The sequence below is a fragment of the Podarcis muralis genome, chromosome 7 (assembly GCF_964188315.1).
Source record: "Podarcis muralis chromosome 7, rPodMur119.hap1.1, whole genome shotgun sequence".
NCBI lineage: Eukaryota > Metazoa > Chordata > Lepidosauria > Squamata > Lacertidae > Podarcis > Podarcis muralis.
Window position 1 is genome coordinate 65,352,173 of NC_135661.1, and position 17,151 is coordinate 65,369,323.

The 17,151-nt window shown below is 45.4% G+C and overlaps 2 protein-coding genes across 3 annotated transcripts; one reads left to right on the forward strand and one right to left on the reverse strand.

The window, feature by feature from the left end:
- Window positions 1–1,405: 1,405 nt before the first annotated feature.
- On the reverse strand, window positions 1,406–8,204 carry C7H1orf232 (chromosome 7 C1orf232 homolog). 2 transcript variants are annotated; one of them, XM_028738779.2, is made up of 4 exons: window positions 6,427–8,066; window positions 5,164–5,250; window positions 3,827–3,924; window positions 1,406–2,023 (listed from the first exon to the last, which is right to left on the reverse strand). In XM_028738779.2, the coding sequence occupies exons 1-4, from the start codon at window positions 6,511–6,513 to the stop codon at window positions 1,723–1,725; spliced, it is 573 nt and encodes a 190-aa protein (XP_028594612.2). In that variant the 5' UTR covers window positions 6,514–8,066; the 3' UTR covers window positions 1,406–1,722. The 2 variants fall into 2 exon arrangements, with proteins under 2 accessions (XP_028594612.2, XP_028594613.2); XM_028738780.2 differs by lacking the exon at window positions 5,164–5,250 and having other exon boundaries at window positions 6,427–8,204.
- A 3,442-nt stretch (window positions 8,205–11,646) lies between these two features.
- ZNF593 (zinc finger protein 593) lies at window positions 11,647–16,130 on the forward strand. Its single transcript, XM_028738782.2, has 3 exons — window positions 11,647–11,883; window positions 14,210–14,272; window positions 15,584–16,130. Exons 1-3 carry the CDS (start codon window positions 11,687–11,689, stop codon window positions 15,714–15,716), a joined length of 393 nt encoding a protein of 130 aa, XP_028594615.1. The 5' UTR covers window positions 11,647–11,686; the 3' UTR covers window positions 15,717–16,130.
- The last annotated feature ends 1,021 nt before the right edge of the window (window positions 16,131–17,151 follow it).

The window sequence follows — 17,151 nt, forward strand, 5'->3', positions numbered from 1 at the left end:
ACAGTGCGTTGGAAGCTGCAGTGTCACTGGTTAAGATGTTGCATTCCTGGCTCTGACTCTGATGCTGGTGATCAGCAGCTGACAGAAGCTGAACCTGAATCTCCTTGGGCGCCTTCCTGTAGGCTCAAGGAACCAAGTGCCGCCCAAACTGCCTTGTCCATTCCATGGTGCAGGGAGTGTGGCAGGCAAGAGTCCGTGGAATGCAGAAGATGTGCCCGTCTTTAGGAGGCTCTAGCTCCCCACAAGGGGATGAAGCCCAAGAAAAATGGGCTGGAGGCACTTCCAGCCCTTGTCAGGGCAAGTTGCTCACTAGAGGTTTGCCTTGAGTTGTGTGACTGGAGCATGATGATAGCCATAGCAAGATCTGCACCCCCAATCCTCCACTGTTCTAGATTGCGAGTGTGTATCTAGTGCAGGCATAGGCAAACTCCGGCCCTCCAGATGTTTGGGACTACAATTCCCATCATCCCTAGCTAACAGAACCAGTGGTCAGGGATGATGGGAATTATAGTCCCAAACATCTGGAGGGCTGGAGTTTGCCTATGCCTGATCTAGTGTAAGGCCCCCATAGAGAAAGGGTCTCCATCTGGGGTTTTCAGTGATCAGCCCCTGGTCAGTCTCACCTGGCTCTTTTTAGACTATGTTCCTGCGTCTTGCCCAGTTGGGCTGATAGCCAGATCCTCCTAGGCTAGGAACATGGGAAGCTGATTTATACCAGATCAGACCATCTAAATGTCGGAGCCAAGCAGCCTATATCTTAGGAAGCTGCCTTCTAGCAAGTCAGGTCATTGGCTCACCTGGTTCAGTATTGTCTACACTGACTGGCAGCAGCTCCCTGCAATTTCAGGAAGGTTTCTCTCCCAGCTCCACCTGGGGCTGCGGCGGGGGGGGGGGGGGTTGAACCCAGGACCTTCTGCATGCAAAGCAGGTGCTCTACCACTGAGCTAAGGCCCTTTTGCTTAAGAGAGGGGGCTCCTGGGATTTGAACACCACTTCAACTGCAATGCCAGCCTGTCAGTGTTGGGGCACCATTGCTGGTCCCATTAGGAAGGGTCTTGATGCAAGGATTTGTTTATTTCCTATTGAAAACCCCTGTAGCCCGGTCATCCTCCAAGGACAAAATGCATGGAGCTATCCCATTCAGTCCTCGTAAGAACTCTACAAGGGAGGTTAGACTGAGAGATGGTCACTTGCCCACAGCTTCTGTGGCTGATCTGGGATTTGAACCCAGGTCTTCTCAGTCTACCCAATGTACCATTTTGACTCAGGATCCCCTGCTGCCTCCTCCACACTTTGATTGGACGCTTGGGTGATCAGCACTCAGGAGGAGGAAGCTTCCTTAGAAAACACACAGGAGTGTCGTCAAACCATGCAAGCCTGGAAAACAATGAGACTATCCAACCGCTTTCCTTGCTGGGCAGAAAACCTCTGGCAGAAGCTTCAACCTGTCTATTTTTTTTTTTATCTCAAGAAAACAATGTTCAGAGAAGAGGAGAGATGGAATGGATATGGTTTGATACACGAGACAGACACATTTGGGGCATCCTAATGTTTTGAGGGTTAAATAACACTGAGCTCTGGCCCTGGGACTTTCACATCATCTCTGACTGTTCTGTCAAAGATTCCTGGAGAAACGGGGGTGCAGAGAAGCTAAAAACGCTTGCCCTGCATGGAAATAGGTTGTCTCTTATGTCACAAAGTCCATTTCTTTCACATTCATTCCTAGTTGCTCTTAGAGGCACTTTTGTTCTTTATCTCGGCCAGCTTGCTGGTCAGGAAGCTCCACTTGAAGGCCACCCCTTCAGCTTCTCGGAGGTCGTTGTCCAGGCTGGTGCAGCTGGCTTCCTCAGCCGCCATTTCTCCCGATGCCCCAATGCCCTCAGACATCTGGTCTCCACTCTCAGCCTTCGAAGCTGCCTTTTCCAGAGCTGAAGTTTGCTGCCACTTTGTGGCAAAGACGTCCCAAAGGCCAGATGTCTTCTTTTCAGAAGGGGAGTCCTCTTCTGGCCTGGCTGCCAGTGGGCTGTGAAAGCAAGAGGAGAATTTAGGAAGGAAAGAGGTGCAGGCAGTGGCTTTGAATGAAGTGGCTCAGATTAGCTAATTCACATAATTCTAAAATCTCTGAATTATGCAAAATGACTGTGAATTAAGTTCCAGTGGAACTTTGGGCAATTTTTTATTCAGTTCAGTTGAATCCTGCCCCCAAAGTACAATTCCCAGAGTTTCCTGGGAAGATGGACAGATTGTTAAACTACTCTGCAAACTGTAGCTGTGTGAAAGGAATAGGGGTCCCCCCAAAATATCTCAGCACCCTTAGTTACCAGGATTCTTTGGGGAAGCCATGACTGTTTAAAGAGGTATGGTTGTGCTTTAAGTGTGTAGTACAGAAGGGGCCTGACTTTCAGATAGGAAGTCTTGCTCAGCCCTACCTGGAGAATGAACCTGGTAAAACAAATGGAATGGACCTGGACCTGGACCTGGACCTGGACCTTTTGCATGTGAAGCCTGTGTTATGACACTGAGCTAGGGTCCCTTCCGATAAGAATGTTTCAGAAGCGTTGCTGGTTCTGCAGCAGAAAGCTACCTATGCCTTTGTAGCATTCTGTCTAGAATAGAGGTGGGGAACCTATGGCCCATGGGCTGAATTAGGCCCAGAAGACCATTTCCCCCAAGCCGCACCCACCTGCTAATCACCCAGATTGGGAGGTCTTGTGCAACCAACCTGCTTCCCCTAAGGATCAGACATTTTGCAGTAAGGAAAGTTATGGGGAAATGCACTGGAAAGTGTGGGATAACACTTCCTTGGGTGCAATTTATTAATGCATGCTCAATTAACAGATTCTCAGGAAGCACCCAAAAGGTGGTTTCTAGAAAGGAGCAAGGATGATGCTGCCCCAGCACTTTCCTTTCCACATTCTCTCTCTTCTTTTCTTTTCTTTTCTTTTTTTTGAGATTATGTCTTTATTGTTTTAAAATAAATACTTTATAGAAAGAAAAAAGAAAAGCAAACAAACTATAGAAAAATCAAACAACAACAATAATAATATAACAAACATCATTTATACACCCAACAATGCAAATAATTATGAAACTTGTGAAGAGAAAAATTAAAAGTGACTTCTAATTAGTCTCACTGTACTTTATCTATTGATTACCTTATACCGCACAGTTACATATTTCTTATATAGTTTCTTTTTACATCCCTGCGAACTTATATTTATACAATACAAGGGTCAGTCTAGTTCTGCCAAGAGGTTTCCTTTTATACCATAATTTTTAAAGTATTCTTTAAAAATTCTCCATTCCTTATAGACTATTTATTTTTATCCTTCCTGTAGCCTTTGCTAGCTGCAGGTATTCTACCATTAGGATTTGCCAATCTGCCATGATAGGTATTGTTGTATTTTTCCAGTTTCTTGCTACTAAAATTCTGGTAGGCAAGGGAGCAGCCAACCCTGGGAGGTTTTTAAAAAAAGGGAAAGGAAACAGTACTGTTATTTTCTTGTTCCTCAAAACATGGCCATGAGTGTGTGAGTAGGTGGTGGCTCCCTCTTAGCCCAGAGTGTGGGGCAATTTGAGGGCTGGATGGAGGTTCTCCTGCCATGAGAGCCTGTTGTGGCTGTGAGAACCAGCAGCCACTCTAGGCACTCAGAGGCTTCTGTGGATATGCTGCAGTGGGAAGTTCTCTGACCCTTCCAGCCAAACTACCATGGAAGAGTTGTGATTCTCATGTGATAAAAAGAGTCTTGTGAACTAGCTGGTCCTTTGAGAAAGACACATTGGGGAGGGGAGGGGAGGGGTAGAATTAGGGAAGGATTTCACTTACTGGTCGGCACAAGGCTCAGGAGCCAGCAACTTATGTTCGTCTTCCCGGCTGAACAAAGATGAGACACTTCTCCAGCCTTTGACTCCAACTCCTTGGACCTGCAGAGGAAGATGGGAGAAGAGGGAGGGAGATCAGGGTCTACTAGCCACACCCAGGGCCATACGTGCTAGATAGTGGGAAATCCCTGGCCCTTTCCGTGAAGTTTTAGCTTTCATTTAAAAACAAAAAGTCAGTCTTTATTCCTTTTTACATGTGGAGCTGAAACGAAAGGAACAGAGTGCTGTGAGTATTCAAACCAATTGCTTAGCATGAAGTACTCCTGTACTCTGGCTACAGTCTATTGCTTTCGCTGTGTGCAAAGCACTGATGAGTGACAAGCCTGTGGACACTTACTAAACTTTTTATGCTGCTGACTTGTAGTGGCTGGCTGGCTGCTTTCCATTGAGAGCCCCTCCCCTGACCCAGTATTTTGGCCCATTTCCCCAACACGATGACCACACTTTCATATTTCTGTCTGCAGTCCCATTAGCCCTCCCAGGAAACAACAGGCAATTGAAATTATTTTACAAGGTCATGGCTCAGTGGAGCTCCACATAGACCACAGTTTAGATACGTTTCACACAGTATTCAGTGGTTCTCGTGGTCTTTTCAGGAGGATGCACTCAACGTTTTTGCCCTCATCTAAATTTTGCTATACAGTTACATATGTAATTTAATATGTCTTTAAATATAGTTTCTCCTACAAATTATTGTTAGTATTATTTTAAATGCTGATACATGCAGAAATGGGGTAGGGTGGAATTATGAATGAACAGATAAGCAATTGACATTCACTGCAAATAAGTTGACCCTCACTCCATATGTAACAGTCATATGCTGATGTATACTGAACACAGCCTGTTTGGGGTGTGTGTGTCAGTAAACATCTCATTTTTGCTAGTTGCCTGCAGTAGAGGTTGGTTCTTTGGGGTGAATGGGACATTGCCTCACCAACCTCAGTGTGCCCTCAGCATTCTCACCTACAAATCAGTCCATGAAGTGGCATCAGTCACTAGTTTTAGTGTTGCCTGGAGGATGGGGACATTGTCTCTGGTGCCACCTACTGTTAGCTCCCTGCCTTCTGTGCAACCAGCTCCAATGGGCACCCACCAACACAAGTTACCTGAGACCTGTCAGTCACTCAGCAAACCACACAATACAGCATTAATGGGTTGATTGGCTGAGGCCAGCATTATGCCAGCCAGGCCTGCTCTGGGGTCTAATAAGGCCGCCACCTATTACAGCTCCAAGCTCAAAAGCAACTTGAGTTCTGGAGAGAAATAACTACTGGTCCTTACCCGCCGTGCCAGCTGAGAAACAGGATTTGACCCCTCCTCTGTCAGCAGGGTTGAGTCTGTGGTTTCCATCAGTTCAGGGTTATCTCTCTGAAACAAGAAATCAGCTTCAGGAGTGCTGGAGGAGACTTGATGGAATAGTCCAGGTGTAGCCCTTTTGGACTGCGCTCTACGGCAGTGTGGAAAAAGCTTTTTCCTGCTGGGGCCTGAACTGAAGAGGGATTGATTATTAAACCACTCTGTGCATTGTAGCTCTGTGCACCCTTAACAAACTACAGTTCCCAGTATTCTCTTATTGTTAAAGTGGTATAATAGTGCTTTAAATGTATGTTATGGGTGTGGCCTCCTGTTCTCCCTCTGCCGCCTGCGTTTGCCAGTCTCCCTCCACCAGTTTCATAATGTAGTTTCTGCCCTACCACAGTCAATTTCCTTTCTAGTAAAGCCTTAGCTTTTTGTCAACTAATCCATTAAATAAATCACTTAAAACATTTCAATCAGCTAAAAAAAAGGGGGGGCAATTATCGGCCAGCAGGTGTTTATTTACTTATTGGTAAACATTTAATTATTTCCAATACAAGCTCTTACACACACACACACACACACACACACACACACACACACACGATGGCAAACTCCATCTTAGAAAGAAGCATTCTGTCATGTATGAGAATGAATGGGAATGCCTCCCCTCAGACAATGGCTTTTATGTACAAGACAGATTCATCTGTGTCATCTGAAAACAAAGAACGGACTCTTTTCTTTCTTTAGATCTATGCTCCTTTCTTTAGAATCCACCCCCCCATCACATTTCTTAGATTTAAATAGCCAGCCTTCCCCAACCTTGTGCCCTCTGGATGTCACTGGGATGCCAACTGCCATTTACCTCAGCCAGCATAACAAATGGTATGGGATGATGAAGTCCAGCACAACACCTGGAGAGTGCCAGGTTAATGAATAAAGGGATCAACTAAAATGCACGTGATCACGAGTTTTCTTTAACCAGGGGGCATGACCCCTCTTCATAGACATCTTATTCTTCCCCATAAATCAGGCACAGAGAACCTATGGCCTTTCAGATGGACTACAACTCCCATCATCCTTTGTCTGTGCTGGCTAGGGCTGATGGGAGCTGGAGTCCAGCAACATCTGGAGGGCCTTAGGTTCCCCTTGCCTGCCATAAATTATGAGAGGGCAACCCATTGCCTGCTGCTACCCCACGTTCAATGACCAAAGGAGGAGAAAGGGCCCAGCTGAGGATGCCTCTACCTCATCCTGGAGTTCCTCTTCCGGCAGCTCTCCGCCAAGGGTCTGTAGAACTTTGGCCTTGTAGACCTTCCAGAATCCCTGAGTCATCCTGGCAACAGCCCCGCTCACTCTCAGGTTCTTCTCCCAGGAGCTAGAGGGTCACACAGTAAGTAAGCCCCTGAGATCCCAGCAGTTTGGAAGCCTGGCGGCTTACAGTCCCCACTTTGGATTCTCTTCCAAGTCTAAGCGGGTCAGGTTCCGGTTGCCATTGGGCCTCTGTGCCCAGCTGCTTCGGAGACTCTGCAGGGAACCAGGAGCTCAGGCAGATGCTTGTGCGCCCTGCAAATTCACACCTGTCACTGGCTGCCTCTTTCTCGGATCTGGTGTCTTCATTAAAATTTCAGAAGCTTCCAATGTACATCTCAAAGAACTGAGAGGAATCGGATCCATGACTGACCCAGAATACCAATGAATTCCGTCAATGAAGGCCCCTGGAACAGATGAAAGTGCAGTGGACACGGATCCCAACAATCTGACTCCTCCGATCACCCTTTATGCATCCCATCTCCAGCCTCTTTTGCCAAAAAGACCCGCTGGACTTCTTTCAATTCCAGATTTGAGACGTGAATCTTTGTTAGCTAGTTCTCTCACTAACATTGAACTTAGTAGCTGCACCCTTGCTTGGTGTAGAGTCCTCTCTTATTCAGAAGAGTGATGTGCTCCCCTCACAGTTCCTGAGTCCCCCTACCACCCCCATGCAGAATCTTCTACTTTCAAGTCTTGAGGAAAGCCTCATTCTGGCAACGCTACGCTCTTGTATTACTCTCCATTGTCTGAGTCCTGTAACTGATCTCCAGCGAAAAAAAGGACTTTGGAATGCGGTAGCTCAGCAACAGGCTCTCAAAATAGTGCCTGGCAGCTAAATTATTTCTTAGGGCTGATAGCCTCGCAGACCTGTGTCGTCTTCTCCTTTGCAGATTTAGTTTCTTAAACAGGAAGCTTCGACTCCTGCCCCAGAACAGCTTCGTGCAAGTTGCAAACAAGGGGCGCGGGTTCTTTGCTCGCTGTTAAAACTACCAAGCTCTCCTAGCTCCTTCACCCCCAACTCATGCTCCGATTGTAGAAGCGATGAAAGGATGGGTTGTCTTTCCATTGCCCATCTTTCTTCTCCCCGCGGCTAATGACAGATGCCTGTCTGCTGCCTTTACATGCCTGTAAATGTATTATTGATTTCCCGGCCTGGTGCAAGTAACGTGATCGCGAGTAGTTCACTGACTGGCGGTTGTTCCTTTGTCCTGCTCTGACAGCCACATCCTAAATGCACAAATCCATATTGGCTACGCTTGATGCTGCCGATAATGCTCCACTGTGTGCCTCTCCCCGAGTTGAGTTGCGCTGGGAACAGTAGTGCTCAGGGCAGTGTGGTGACCCACAGAGTTCTCGTTCTTCAAGGATCACTCAAAGTGAAACCACAGTTGCTGTGTGAGTACTTAATTCAGGAGGAAAAAAATATGGCAGGGGTCAGATTTGTGCTTACAAATCACATCCTGTGTGTTAGAACTGGACACACAATGCTGTTCATAAACTCACAACGAGCCCGTACTTGAACAAAGGTTCTTCATCCAGGGTTGACTCTGGGCTTAAGGGAACTCTCAGCATAGTACCTACATAGAAACATAGGGAGCTGCCTTATACTAAGTCAGACCATTGATCCACCTAGCTCAGCATTGTCTAACAATGACTCATCAGGGTTTCAGATAGGGGACATTCCCAGAGACTGAACCTGGGACCTTCTGTTTGCAAAGCAGATGCTCTACCACCACTGAGCTGTGGCCCAGTGACAGTGTGGATGGGCTTATCCAGAAAGGTTGATGCTCCCTTGGTTGGTAGAGGCCAGGTGGACACTATAGGTCGTATCCATATTAGTGTTACTCAGAGTTGCCCCATTGAAATTAATGGACCTGACTAACTTCTTGCCATCATGGGATGGCTGCTTCCAAAAGAAATCAAGGGGAGGGGGGCTTTCTGACCTTCACAGTTGAGGTATAAAAGATTGAGGGGGGATTTGCTAGGTACAAAAGTCATTCGCTTTGATGATACTTTGGGTATTTTAAATTGACCTACTGGTGAGCGTTATGCTCACTTAAATTCCGATGTGTTAAGTGAACTGTTACTTTTTTTTTTTTTTAATGCAACACAGTTGGGGAAAATTTATAGATAAGCTATTCAATAGCCGCTATGCAGCTTCCTGTACCAGGCAGGTTCTGTTCTAAGAAAATACAGATACTGTATGGTAGAAAAAGTAATAAAATTTTCACCACAAAACTAATGGTTACCACCACCAGTTAAAGTTATACACAAAATATATCTAAGTGAACTGTTAATTGTTGATTTATTTAGTTTTACTGTTGTGGTGGTATTATATTAATAATTTTTAATAATTTTATTATTTATACCCTGCCCAGCTAGCTGGTTTGCCCCAGACACTCTATTGTTATAGGTCTGTGAGTGCTAAATGCCTGGGCTCAGGACCATCTGGAGGGCACCACATTGGCTATCCCTGCTTAACCCATGGGGAGGTGCATTACATTTCCCTCCTATGCAGCCCGGCTCAACTTTTATCACATGTCTCTCACACTGCAACATCTTCCCTAGTTAATTTTTGGGGTGGGGAACCAATCTAGGATGGATTTAGGGTGTGTTCACATTACTGCCTCTGAGCACAGTGACACTGCTGTTTTTTCGGTGTGTTTCACAGTTCTTTCTGCACCTAGGTGTTCACATCAACAGGACTTCATTAGTGTCAGAATGAATTCTCAAGTAATTGACTGCAGTAATTCTACATAGACATTAGCTACTTTTTACTCTGTGTTTCATCTATAGATTGTAGTTACAAATATGCCATTTTGTGAGAACTGCTGTTGTCAAACAGGAGAATGAATTAGCAAGCAAATCAACAAACAGCATTTGTTTAACTTCACTACTGGGGAAGCCCAAATAAACTATGGAATGCTGATTCCTCAGTGTCCCAGCACCATCAGTGGGATCTTGCTATGGAATTGTCCCAAGACCAATTCTGACTACATCTCTAATCCAGTCTTCCTCCGCAGGGACTTTTAAACTCCATCCACCCAAGTGTGAAACATTGCTCATAATTTTGCACACGTACATCACCTTTTGTGCCACTGGCATTCTGAAGCCCTTTCGAGGGACACCATAAATCTGCTATTTCGGTTAGGCAATAATATATAGGAATGGTTGTACGACAGGAAACAAAGAACACCATATCCAATTCAAACTGCAGGGGAAATTTAGGTCAGCCGAATCTAATGACCCACACGGAAACCTGGCCAGGACACTGGGGTTATCGCCCTTTGCTTGCAAAGAGTGCTACGAGATCTTTTGATGGCCAGGCCTCGGGGTTTAGATTTCCTTCACGAAGGATTAGCTGAACACCAGAAACAACAGTTACACAGGTCAAAGGGTCATCCTTTGCGGTGACTGGCTATTAATCAGTGGTGAGCTGCAACATGATCTCCCTATGGAATTACATTCCACTCGTTTTCATCTCTGAGACTTAAAGTGGACTTCCAAGGAAAGACAAATAATTGGGATGGATGTTTTGTTTTCAAGGCAGAGCTGTGGATCCAGAATCATAGTCATGCCAGGAAATCTGCAGGCCAAGACTATATTTATATTAATTGCTTTTTAACATTTAGATGCTACTTTATTTTATAAACAAGTGGCCAAGTGGCTAATAGAATCATTAGAGCAATAAACATGAACTGCTGAAATATTACATGTAACAACCAGTGGCGTAGCGTGGGTTGTCAGCACCCAGGGCAAGGCAAGTAATTTGCACCCCCTAACCCGTGGATTTGCGCCCCCTAACCCTAACCCCCAGATGTTGCACCCAGTGCGGCCGGCCCCCCCTGCACCCCCCACGCTACACCACTGGTAACAACAGAACAGAATTAAAAATAAACAAGCTAGCCTTTAGGGGAAAGGCCATAGCTCAGTAGTGGAGCATCTGTCTTGCATGATGGTGGTCCCAGCTTCAATACCTAGCATCTCCAGGTTAGGACTGGGAGTTTCCGTCTGAAACCCCAGAGAGAAGCTGCCAGGCAGTGGGCAATGTAGACAATACTGAACTAGAAGAACCAATGGGTTTGATTCAATATAAGGTAACTTCCTATGTTCCTAACCTCCCTGTTAGCATAAATAGAAACAGTAATCACTTAAAAATAGGGAAAACTCTATGTTAAAAAAGTTAACTGTCAGCAGGTTGACTGACCTCAAAAGCCAGGTTAGCGACTCAATGGAATGTCCTTTAGGTAAACACCCAGATGCAGTCAGTGTTGAGGCCATAAAGGCCTCCCTCTAAAGGACATTCCATTGAGTCAGTGGCACTACTAAAAAGGGCCTGCTCCTGGTGATTGGCCTATCACTGTTCGCCTCCCTGCCTTGTGTCCCACCAGTCCCAATGGACATCGGCCATGACCAGTCAAGCAAACCACTGGAAGGACAGGTGGTTCCAGCGTCATTCAGTGTCTCAAACCATTTATGGGCACCATCCCATGTGCAGGCAATCTTAGGCTTATGTTTAAAGCACTCAGAGGTATTTTGTTCTAGTAAACAGTATATATATATTGTTAAAATAAAAAAATGCTCTGCTCTTGCAACAGCTTATGTCTATTAAGATAAGTTACCTCATCCAGCCCACATTTTACCAGTTTCTCTGCAAGAATATTATGGGAGACTTTGTCAAAAGTCTATTTTATTAGGTCTTGCTGTCCATTTGAATTTCAGTAATTTAACGAGTGACATCCAAAGCTGCACCTACTGAAATGATATTGGATATCACACATTTAATTTAAAAAAAAAAAAAAAAGAAACCAAGCCTACTTGTGTTTCCTTTGTTTCAGCTTGTTTTGTTGAGCTTATGTTACATATGTTTTATTCATTTATGTTGTGGACTGGCAGAATATACGTATAAATAATTTAAATAGATACATATTAGTTCAAGTTATGCCCCGTTAAACTGGACGGAGGAGGGAAGACAGAAAGTACACAGGGGAGCTCAGTTATGGTATCCACAATAATAAACGTCAGCAGGCACAGACAGTTGCTTTATTAATAAGCGATGTTTACAAATCGCTACCTTAAAAAAAAAATTATAATAAGTTCAGGGGTGTCGGTATGTGATGACGTCGTGAACAGTCGCCGGAAGCGGAAGTTCCCTTCCCTCCTTTCTCTCGTTGGTGAGCCTCTCGAGCGAAGTATGGCCCCTAGCCGGTGTCGCCGGACAGGCTCCCACAAGGCACATTCCTTGGCGCGCCAATGGAAGACGAAGCGGCGCCGCCGGGATCTGGATCAGATCCACGAGGACATGCTGCCTGAGAAATCGGCCAAGCTGCTGCGCCAAGAGCCGGACCCTGACATGCCTGGGAGCGCCCAGCACTATTGCCTGCATTGCGCGTGCGTAAAAGGGAAAGGCGGGGCCGGGGTTCGGTTTGTCTCTCTACGACTTCGTTTTTGCTTACTGCGCCTGCGTCAAAAAGAAAGCTGCTTGACCCTGCTCTTTTTTTAGCATAGAGATACGAAAGTTTAAAGTAGGCTTCCTCAAACTCGGCCCTCCAGATGTTTTGACACTACAGTTACCATCATCCCTGACCACTGGTTCTGCTAGCTAGGGATCATGGGAGTTGTAGGCCAAAAACATCTGGAGGGCTGAGTTTGAGGAAGCCTGGTTTAAAGTAACTCAATCGGTTACAGCACTATAGAACTCCTTTTATTTAGATTTTCTTACCCCGGGATGGAAGTGAGCACTGCCTATAGAAGTGAAGAATTTTAGCCTGCCTATCCATGCAGAAACCCAAGGAGGCCTATCTTTTTCTAACTCACGCCTTCCCTTGGGTTTTTAAACGGTTCCCCACCGCATGTACCATATACATGTGCCAGTATAGCCAGTAATATCCATATTGGGTAGGGTTGAGGGGTCTTACTGCAGTAAGTGCACTGGAACGCAGGAAGGGCTGTGCAGACACTGTATATTTAAAGCACCCCGCCAAAGAATTATGGGAACTGTAGTTTAGCTACAATTCCCAGAACTCTTAACTCCAGTTCCCACGATCATCTTGGGAGAAATATGCTTTAAATGTATGGAGTGTTTACAGCCTGCCTGAGCCAGATCACTGGTCCATCTAGCTCAGTGTTTCCTACACTGACCGGCAGCAGCTCTCTGGGCTTTCAGGCAAGAAGTCTTTCTCAGCCCTACCTTTGAGATTGAACCCGCAACCTTTTGCATGCAAACTGGTGCTCTCTTGAGTTGTGGCCTTTTCCCTCTTTTAATATTGCAGGTGAGAGGTGGGTCTGGTTGGGCTTTCCTGCCACTCCCCGCCCCCCAAATACTTCTTGGGTTGCAGCAAATGTTATTCTACTTGGAATTCCTATCCCTGATGCAAATCTAATCTTTGGCTGTCTGAAGAAGCCTTATGCGTACCATAGCAAGATGCAAGAGAGGACAGATCTCCTGCACCTTTAACACTTGAATAGAAGAGGGAATTTCAGCATCTGTAGCTTTTCATGCTGAGTTTCCCTCTTTTACTCTATTTGTGTTTCATTGCCTTGCACTCAGATATGTTGCATTTGTGGGTTGTTTAATATAAAAAACAACAACCTTTTGCACACAGGTAGGACTGGATTTAAAAAGAACGCAGAATTCCTGCTTTCTTCTCTTTACTGCTATCTTTTGTTTCAAACAATGGGATAAGCATTCATGCTTTAACTCAGGAGTAACCAACATGATGCCCTCCAGATGTTGTTGAGCTCCAGTTCCCACCATCCCCATCCAGCATGGCTAATGGGCAGAAATGATGGGGCTGGAGTCCAACCACATCTGGAGGCCACAGGTTTCCTGCCCTTGCATTAGGACAGGTTTCCTCAACCTCAGCCCTCCAGATGTTTTGAGACTACAGTTCCCATCATCCCTGACCCCTGGTCCTGCAAGCTAGGGATCATGGGAGTTGTAGGCCAAAAACATCTGGAGGGCTGAGTTTGAGGAAGCCTGCATTAGGACCTTAACTGATGTATCCCTTCATTGGTTAAAATGAAAGGGGGTATTTGTTCCTGGGAGGGAGCATATGTTGCTGGATCCCAAACTCCTAACTGGGCAGAATCAGGGCAGTTTCTTCTGCACTGCCAAGAAAAGTGGACAAGTTTAGAGCAGTGCTAGAAACTGAAATATGAAAGCTAGGAGCTAAATGGCACTTTAAACCTGGATTATGGGCACAACAACTGAATGTCTAGGTGCGCTTTTTAGTAACAAGAATACAAAGCTGAAAATGAATGAAGTGCAGCTAAAATATTATGTTCATTTTTCACAAGATCTAGTTTTTCCCCTGCTCACCCTCCTAATATTCTTAAAAGGGTCTCTTTTCCAGTCTTCAGAGAGTAGTTGGAAGTAGGTCCTCCTTTACTTCCACTCTGCAGTTTTAATTTGAAATCCTAGGTGCAGTACTGTGCCCAGAGCTCAGAAACTGCTTGCACTAATTCCCTGATGCAAAATGCACCTAGAACAATGGGAGTTTCGAACACTGGTGTAGAGGGTTGAGGTGTTATGAAATGACATGAAAGCTCAGCCTGCAGTTTTGATGGCCATTTTCATGCATTCAAATATTTGCTTGGTGCCGTTGCAATAGGCACAGATAAATGTAGGTCAACAAAATGATTTCTGGGAATGAACTTTCTGTTTTTCAATAGGCATCAAGCAGCTTAACTTTTTTTCCTTTTTCTCCCTCAACAGGCGATACTTCGTTGATTTAAAAAGCATGAAGGATCACTTCAGATCTAAGGTTCACAAAAAGAGGTAATATGAATTCAGTGTATTATACAGAATAGCCTTTTTCTCTAGGGAATTAACACCTGTAGACACATAGGCTTGCCTATGCACCCTGCTCTCTTAACCTTCCAACGTTTTGGGAAAGCACTTCACTAATTTTATGTATGTTGCCTGGCTGCTGTCTGGTTAATATATATTTGTTATAAAATAAGTGAAGAAGATGGGCAGTGGGGGCCCTCTTGGCAGCTGTGCTACTCTCAGAAGTTTGGGGTGGGATTTCCTCTTTGTATAGATGTGTCTGGCACCTTCACAACATAGTTTTTATTGTGTACTTCTCTCTTCCCTAACCTTTAGCCTGTGATACATATTTTAAGGAGCCACAGAAGAGGAAAGGAACCAGAGTTAGTGTTGTGTGCAAACCAGGATTCATGGATTGTTCTTCTGAAAACTGTTAACTCATTTTAGCATGTCTGGAAAAAACCAGCAATGACAAAATACTGATTTGATTTTACATTTGACTGATATCATATGGTATCCATTCTAGATGTCCAGTTTGACTTGCAATGTATTCATTGTGTTGCTAATTAATTTTATTAAACAAGTACATTTCTTGAAATGGGAAAGAATGCAGTGGAACGGTTTCCATCTCAGTGCATCAGTGGATCCTCCTTGACTTATAGCACTGCCATCTAAATGGCTCTTAACCATGCAGTTGGTAGAATATGGGCTGTAGCCAATGCTAGTTAAAATTAATGAACGTGACTAACTTAGGTCCGTGAAGTTAAATGGGTCTACTTTGAGTAGTAGGGGATGTGGGTGGCGCTGTGGTCTAAACCACTGAGCCAAGGGCTTGTCGATCGGAAGGTCGGCAGTTCGAATCCCCACGACAGGTTGAGCTCCTGTTGCTCAGTCCCAGCTCCTACCAACCTAGCAGTTCAAAAGTGTGTCAGAGTGCAAGTAGATAAATAGGTACCACTCCAGTGGGAAGGTAAACAGTGTTCCCGTGTGCTGCTCTAGTTTTGCCAGAAACGGCTTAGTCATGCTGGCCACATGACCAGGAAAAACTGTCTGCGGTCAAACGTCAGCTCCCTCGGCCACTTAAAGCGAGATGAGCGCCACAACCCCAGAGTCGTTCACGACTGGACTTAACAGTCAGGGGTCCTTTACCTTTTTTTATTTTGAGTCGTACTAGCACTGAATGCAACTGTAAGGAGAAAAGTAGTGGAAATTGGCTTTATTAAGACTTAAGTAAATCAGTTTAAGCAGCTTCGGGGTGGGAGGTGGAGCGCCAAAGTTTGCAAGCTCATTTGACTTAAGTTGATTTTGTTTGCTTTGTAGACTGAAGCAGCTGAGTGAGGAGCCGTACACCCAGGAGGAAGCAGAGAGAGCGGCTGGAATGGGGTCCTATATACCTCCGAAGAAAGTCGAAGTCCACACACAACCGTTGGATGAGATGGAGGAATCTGGCTGAGAGACGTGGAGCCCATCTGAAAATTCTGTAGATAACTTGAGACAGTGGGGGGGGGGGGTGATTTGGCATGTGACATGAGGCTTCAACCACAACTATTTCATGGTAGTAGAACTGGGGCATAAAATGGCTTCAGTGGACATAAGCGTCGCTTTTATTTTTTGTGACGGAACCAGCACTCTTATCCTGTCCTTTTGGCAGAAGATGGAGTTCAGCTGGAGGTCTGGGAGCGGATGAGCAGACCTCCCCACTGTCCTATTGACCTGCTTATGTAACTAATTGCGTCTCTTATAGCGGCTCATGTTTGTAAGCCGTGACTGTGGATTTTTAGCATTCTGCTCTGAATGTGACCTTTCTCCAGCTTCCAAATGAGTCCCTTTTAATAAATGAGCTGGCAAGCTGCTGGGCTGACCCTGGGCCTTGTGCTTCGCTTGATTTGATTGAATGCTCTAAAGTAGACTTTCAAGGGCCTGGAAGAAGAAGAGCAGCAGAGGCCACACCAGAAACCATTCAGTTTGCCTGACTTACTTGAGGAGCAATTGCTTTGGGTTCCGTGTTCAGAACAACTAACTTGGCTTAGGGCTCTCCATTCATCCATTAAGTGTGCATTGGTGGGTTAAGGGAAATCTTGCCACACTTTAGCGTCTCTTATTGTGAGTGCAGCCAGATAGTTAGAATGGGATGAGGTATTCTTGTGCGGGAGAACAGGTGGAAGAGAGAACAAGCCATGTTCTTGCATGTGCCCTCCTCACCTCTTCCCTCCTCAACGCATGCCTGGTTTCGTTGCTTCTGCCCTGGGCAGATGGGACTTGTCCACCTGGGAAGGTAGCTCATCCAGGAGAAGGAAAACTCTGATCCTAAACCTCCGCTGCCTTGCAGGATATCTTCGGGAGAAGAAAAGGCTAAAGAGTCATCCCTACACAAATCTGGAGTGTAGTCCCTAAGAAGGTTGGATGGCACCTTGTATGGCTCCTTCCAGCAAGTCTTGCAGCCAAGCTGGTGCTAAACATATTGCTCTGCTTTCATTTGGACCACATCTGTCATCTGGGCAGCCCAAGACCTCCATACACACGGCCCAGGCTTGCACCCCAGGGAGGTCACTTCAGTGCTGCTAATGCATAAGTTTGACTTCACACCCGCAGGCACCCTCTGTTGTCTCTCGAGACAGACGGATGCCCACACCAACAACCTTAGCTTGTTTCGATGAAAGGGAGCAATTCACACAGCACATAGTAAAGCTTTGGACTTGCTCCCACAGGATGGTTAGTTAGTTAGGAAAAAAATTATATACCACTGGGTTGTGGGGGGGGACCGGGACCCTCAAAGTGGTTTACAAAAAAGAAAAAAACAATAAAATTATCAATAAAAACTCTTTAAAAACCACAAGTGGAAACATTAAAAACATAGTAAAAATCAGTGATAATCTAAAAACAGATTA

Coding starts and splice junctions, on each gene's coding strand:
- C7H1orf232 (XM_028738779.2), bottom strand. CDS start 6,513: ATGACTCAGGGATTCTGGAAGGTCTACAAGGCCAAAGTTCTACAGACC. Junction 3,925..5,163: donor TTTCTCAGCTGGCACGGCGG/GTAAGGACCAGT, acceptor CTTCCTCTGCAG/GTCCAAGGAGTTGGAGTCAA. Junction 2,024..3,826: donor CCTGAGCCTTGTGCCGACCA/GTAAGTGAAATC, acceptor TTGCTTTCACAG/CCCACTGGCAGCCAGGCCAG.
- ZNF593 (XM_028738782.2), top strand. CDS start 11,687: ATGGCCCCTAGCCGGTGTCGCCGGACAGGCTCCCACAAGGCACATTCC. Junction 11,884..14,209: donor CACTATTGCCTGCATTGCGC/GTGCGTAAAAGG, acceptor CTCCCTCAACAG/GCGATACTTCGTTGATTTAA. Junction 14,273..15,583: donor TCTAAGGTTCACAAAAAGAG/GTAATATGAATT, acceptor TTTGCTTTGTAG/ACTGAAGCAGCTGAGTGAGG.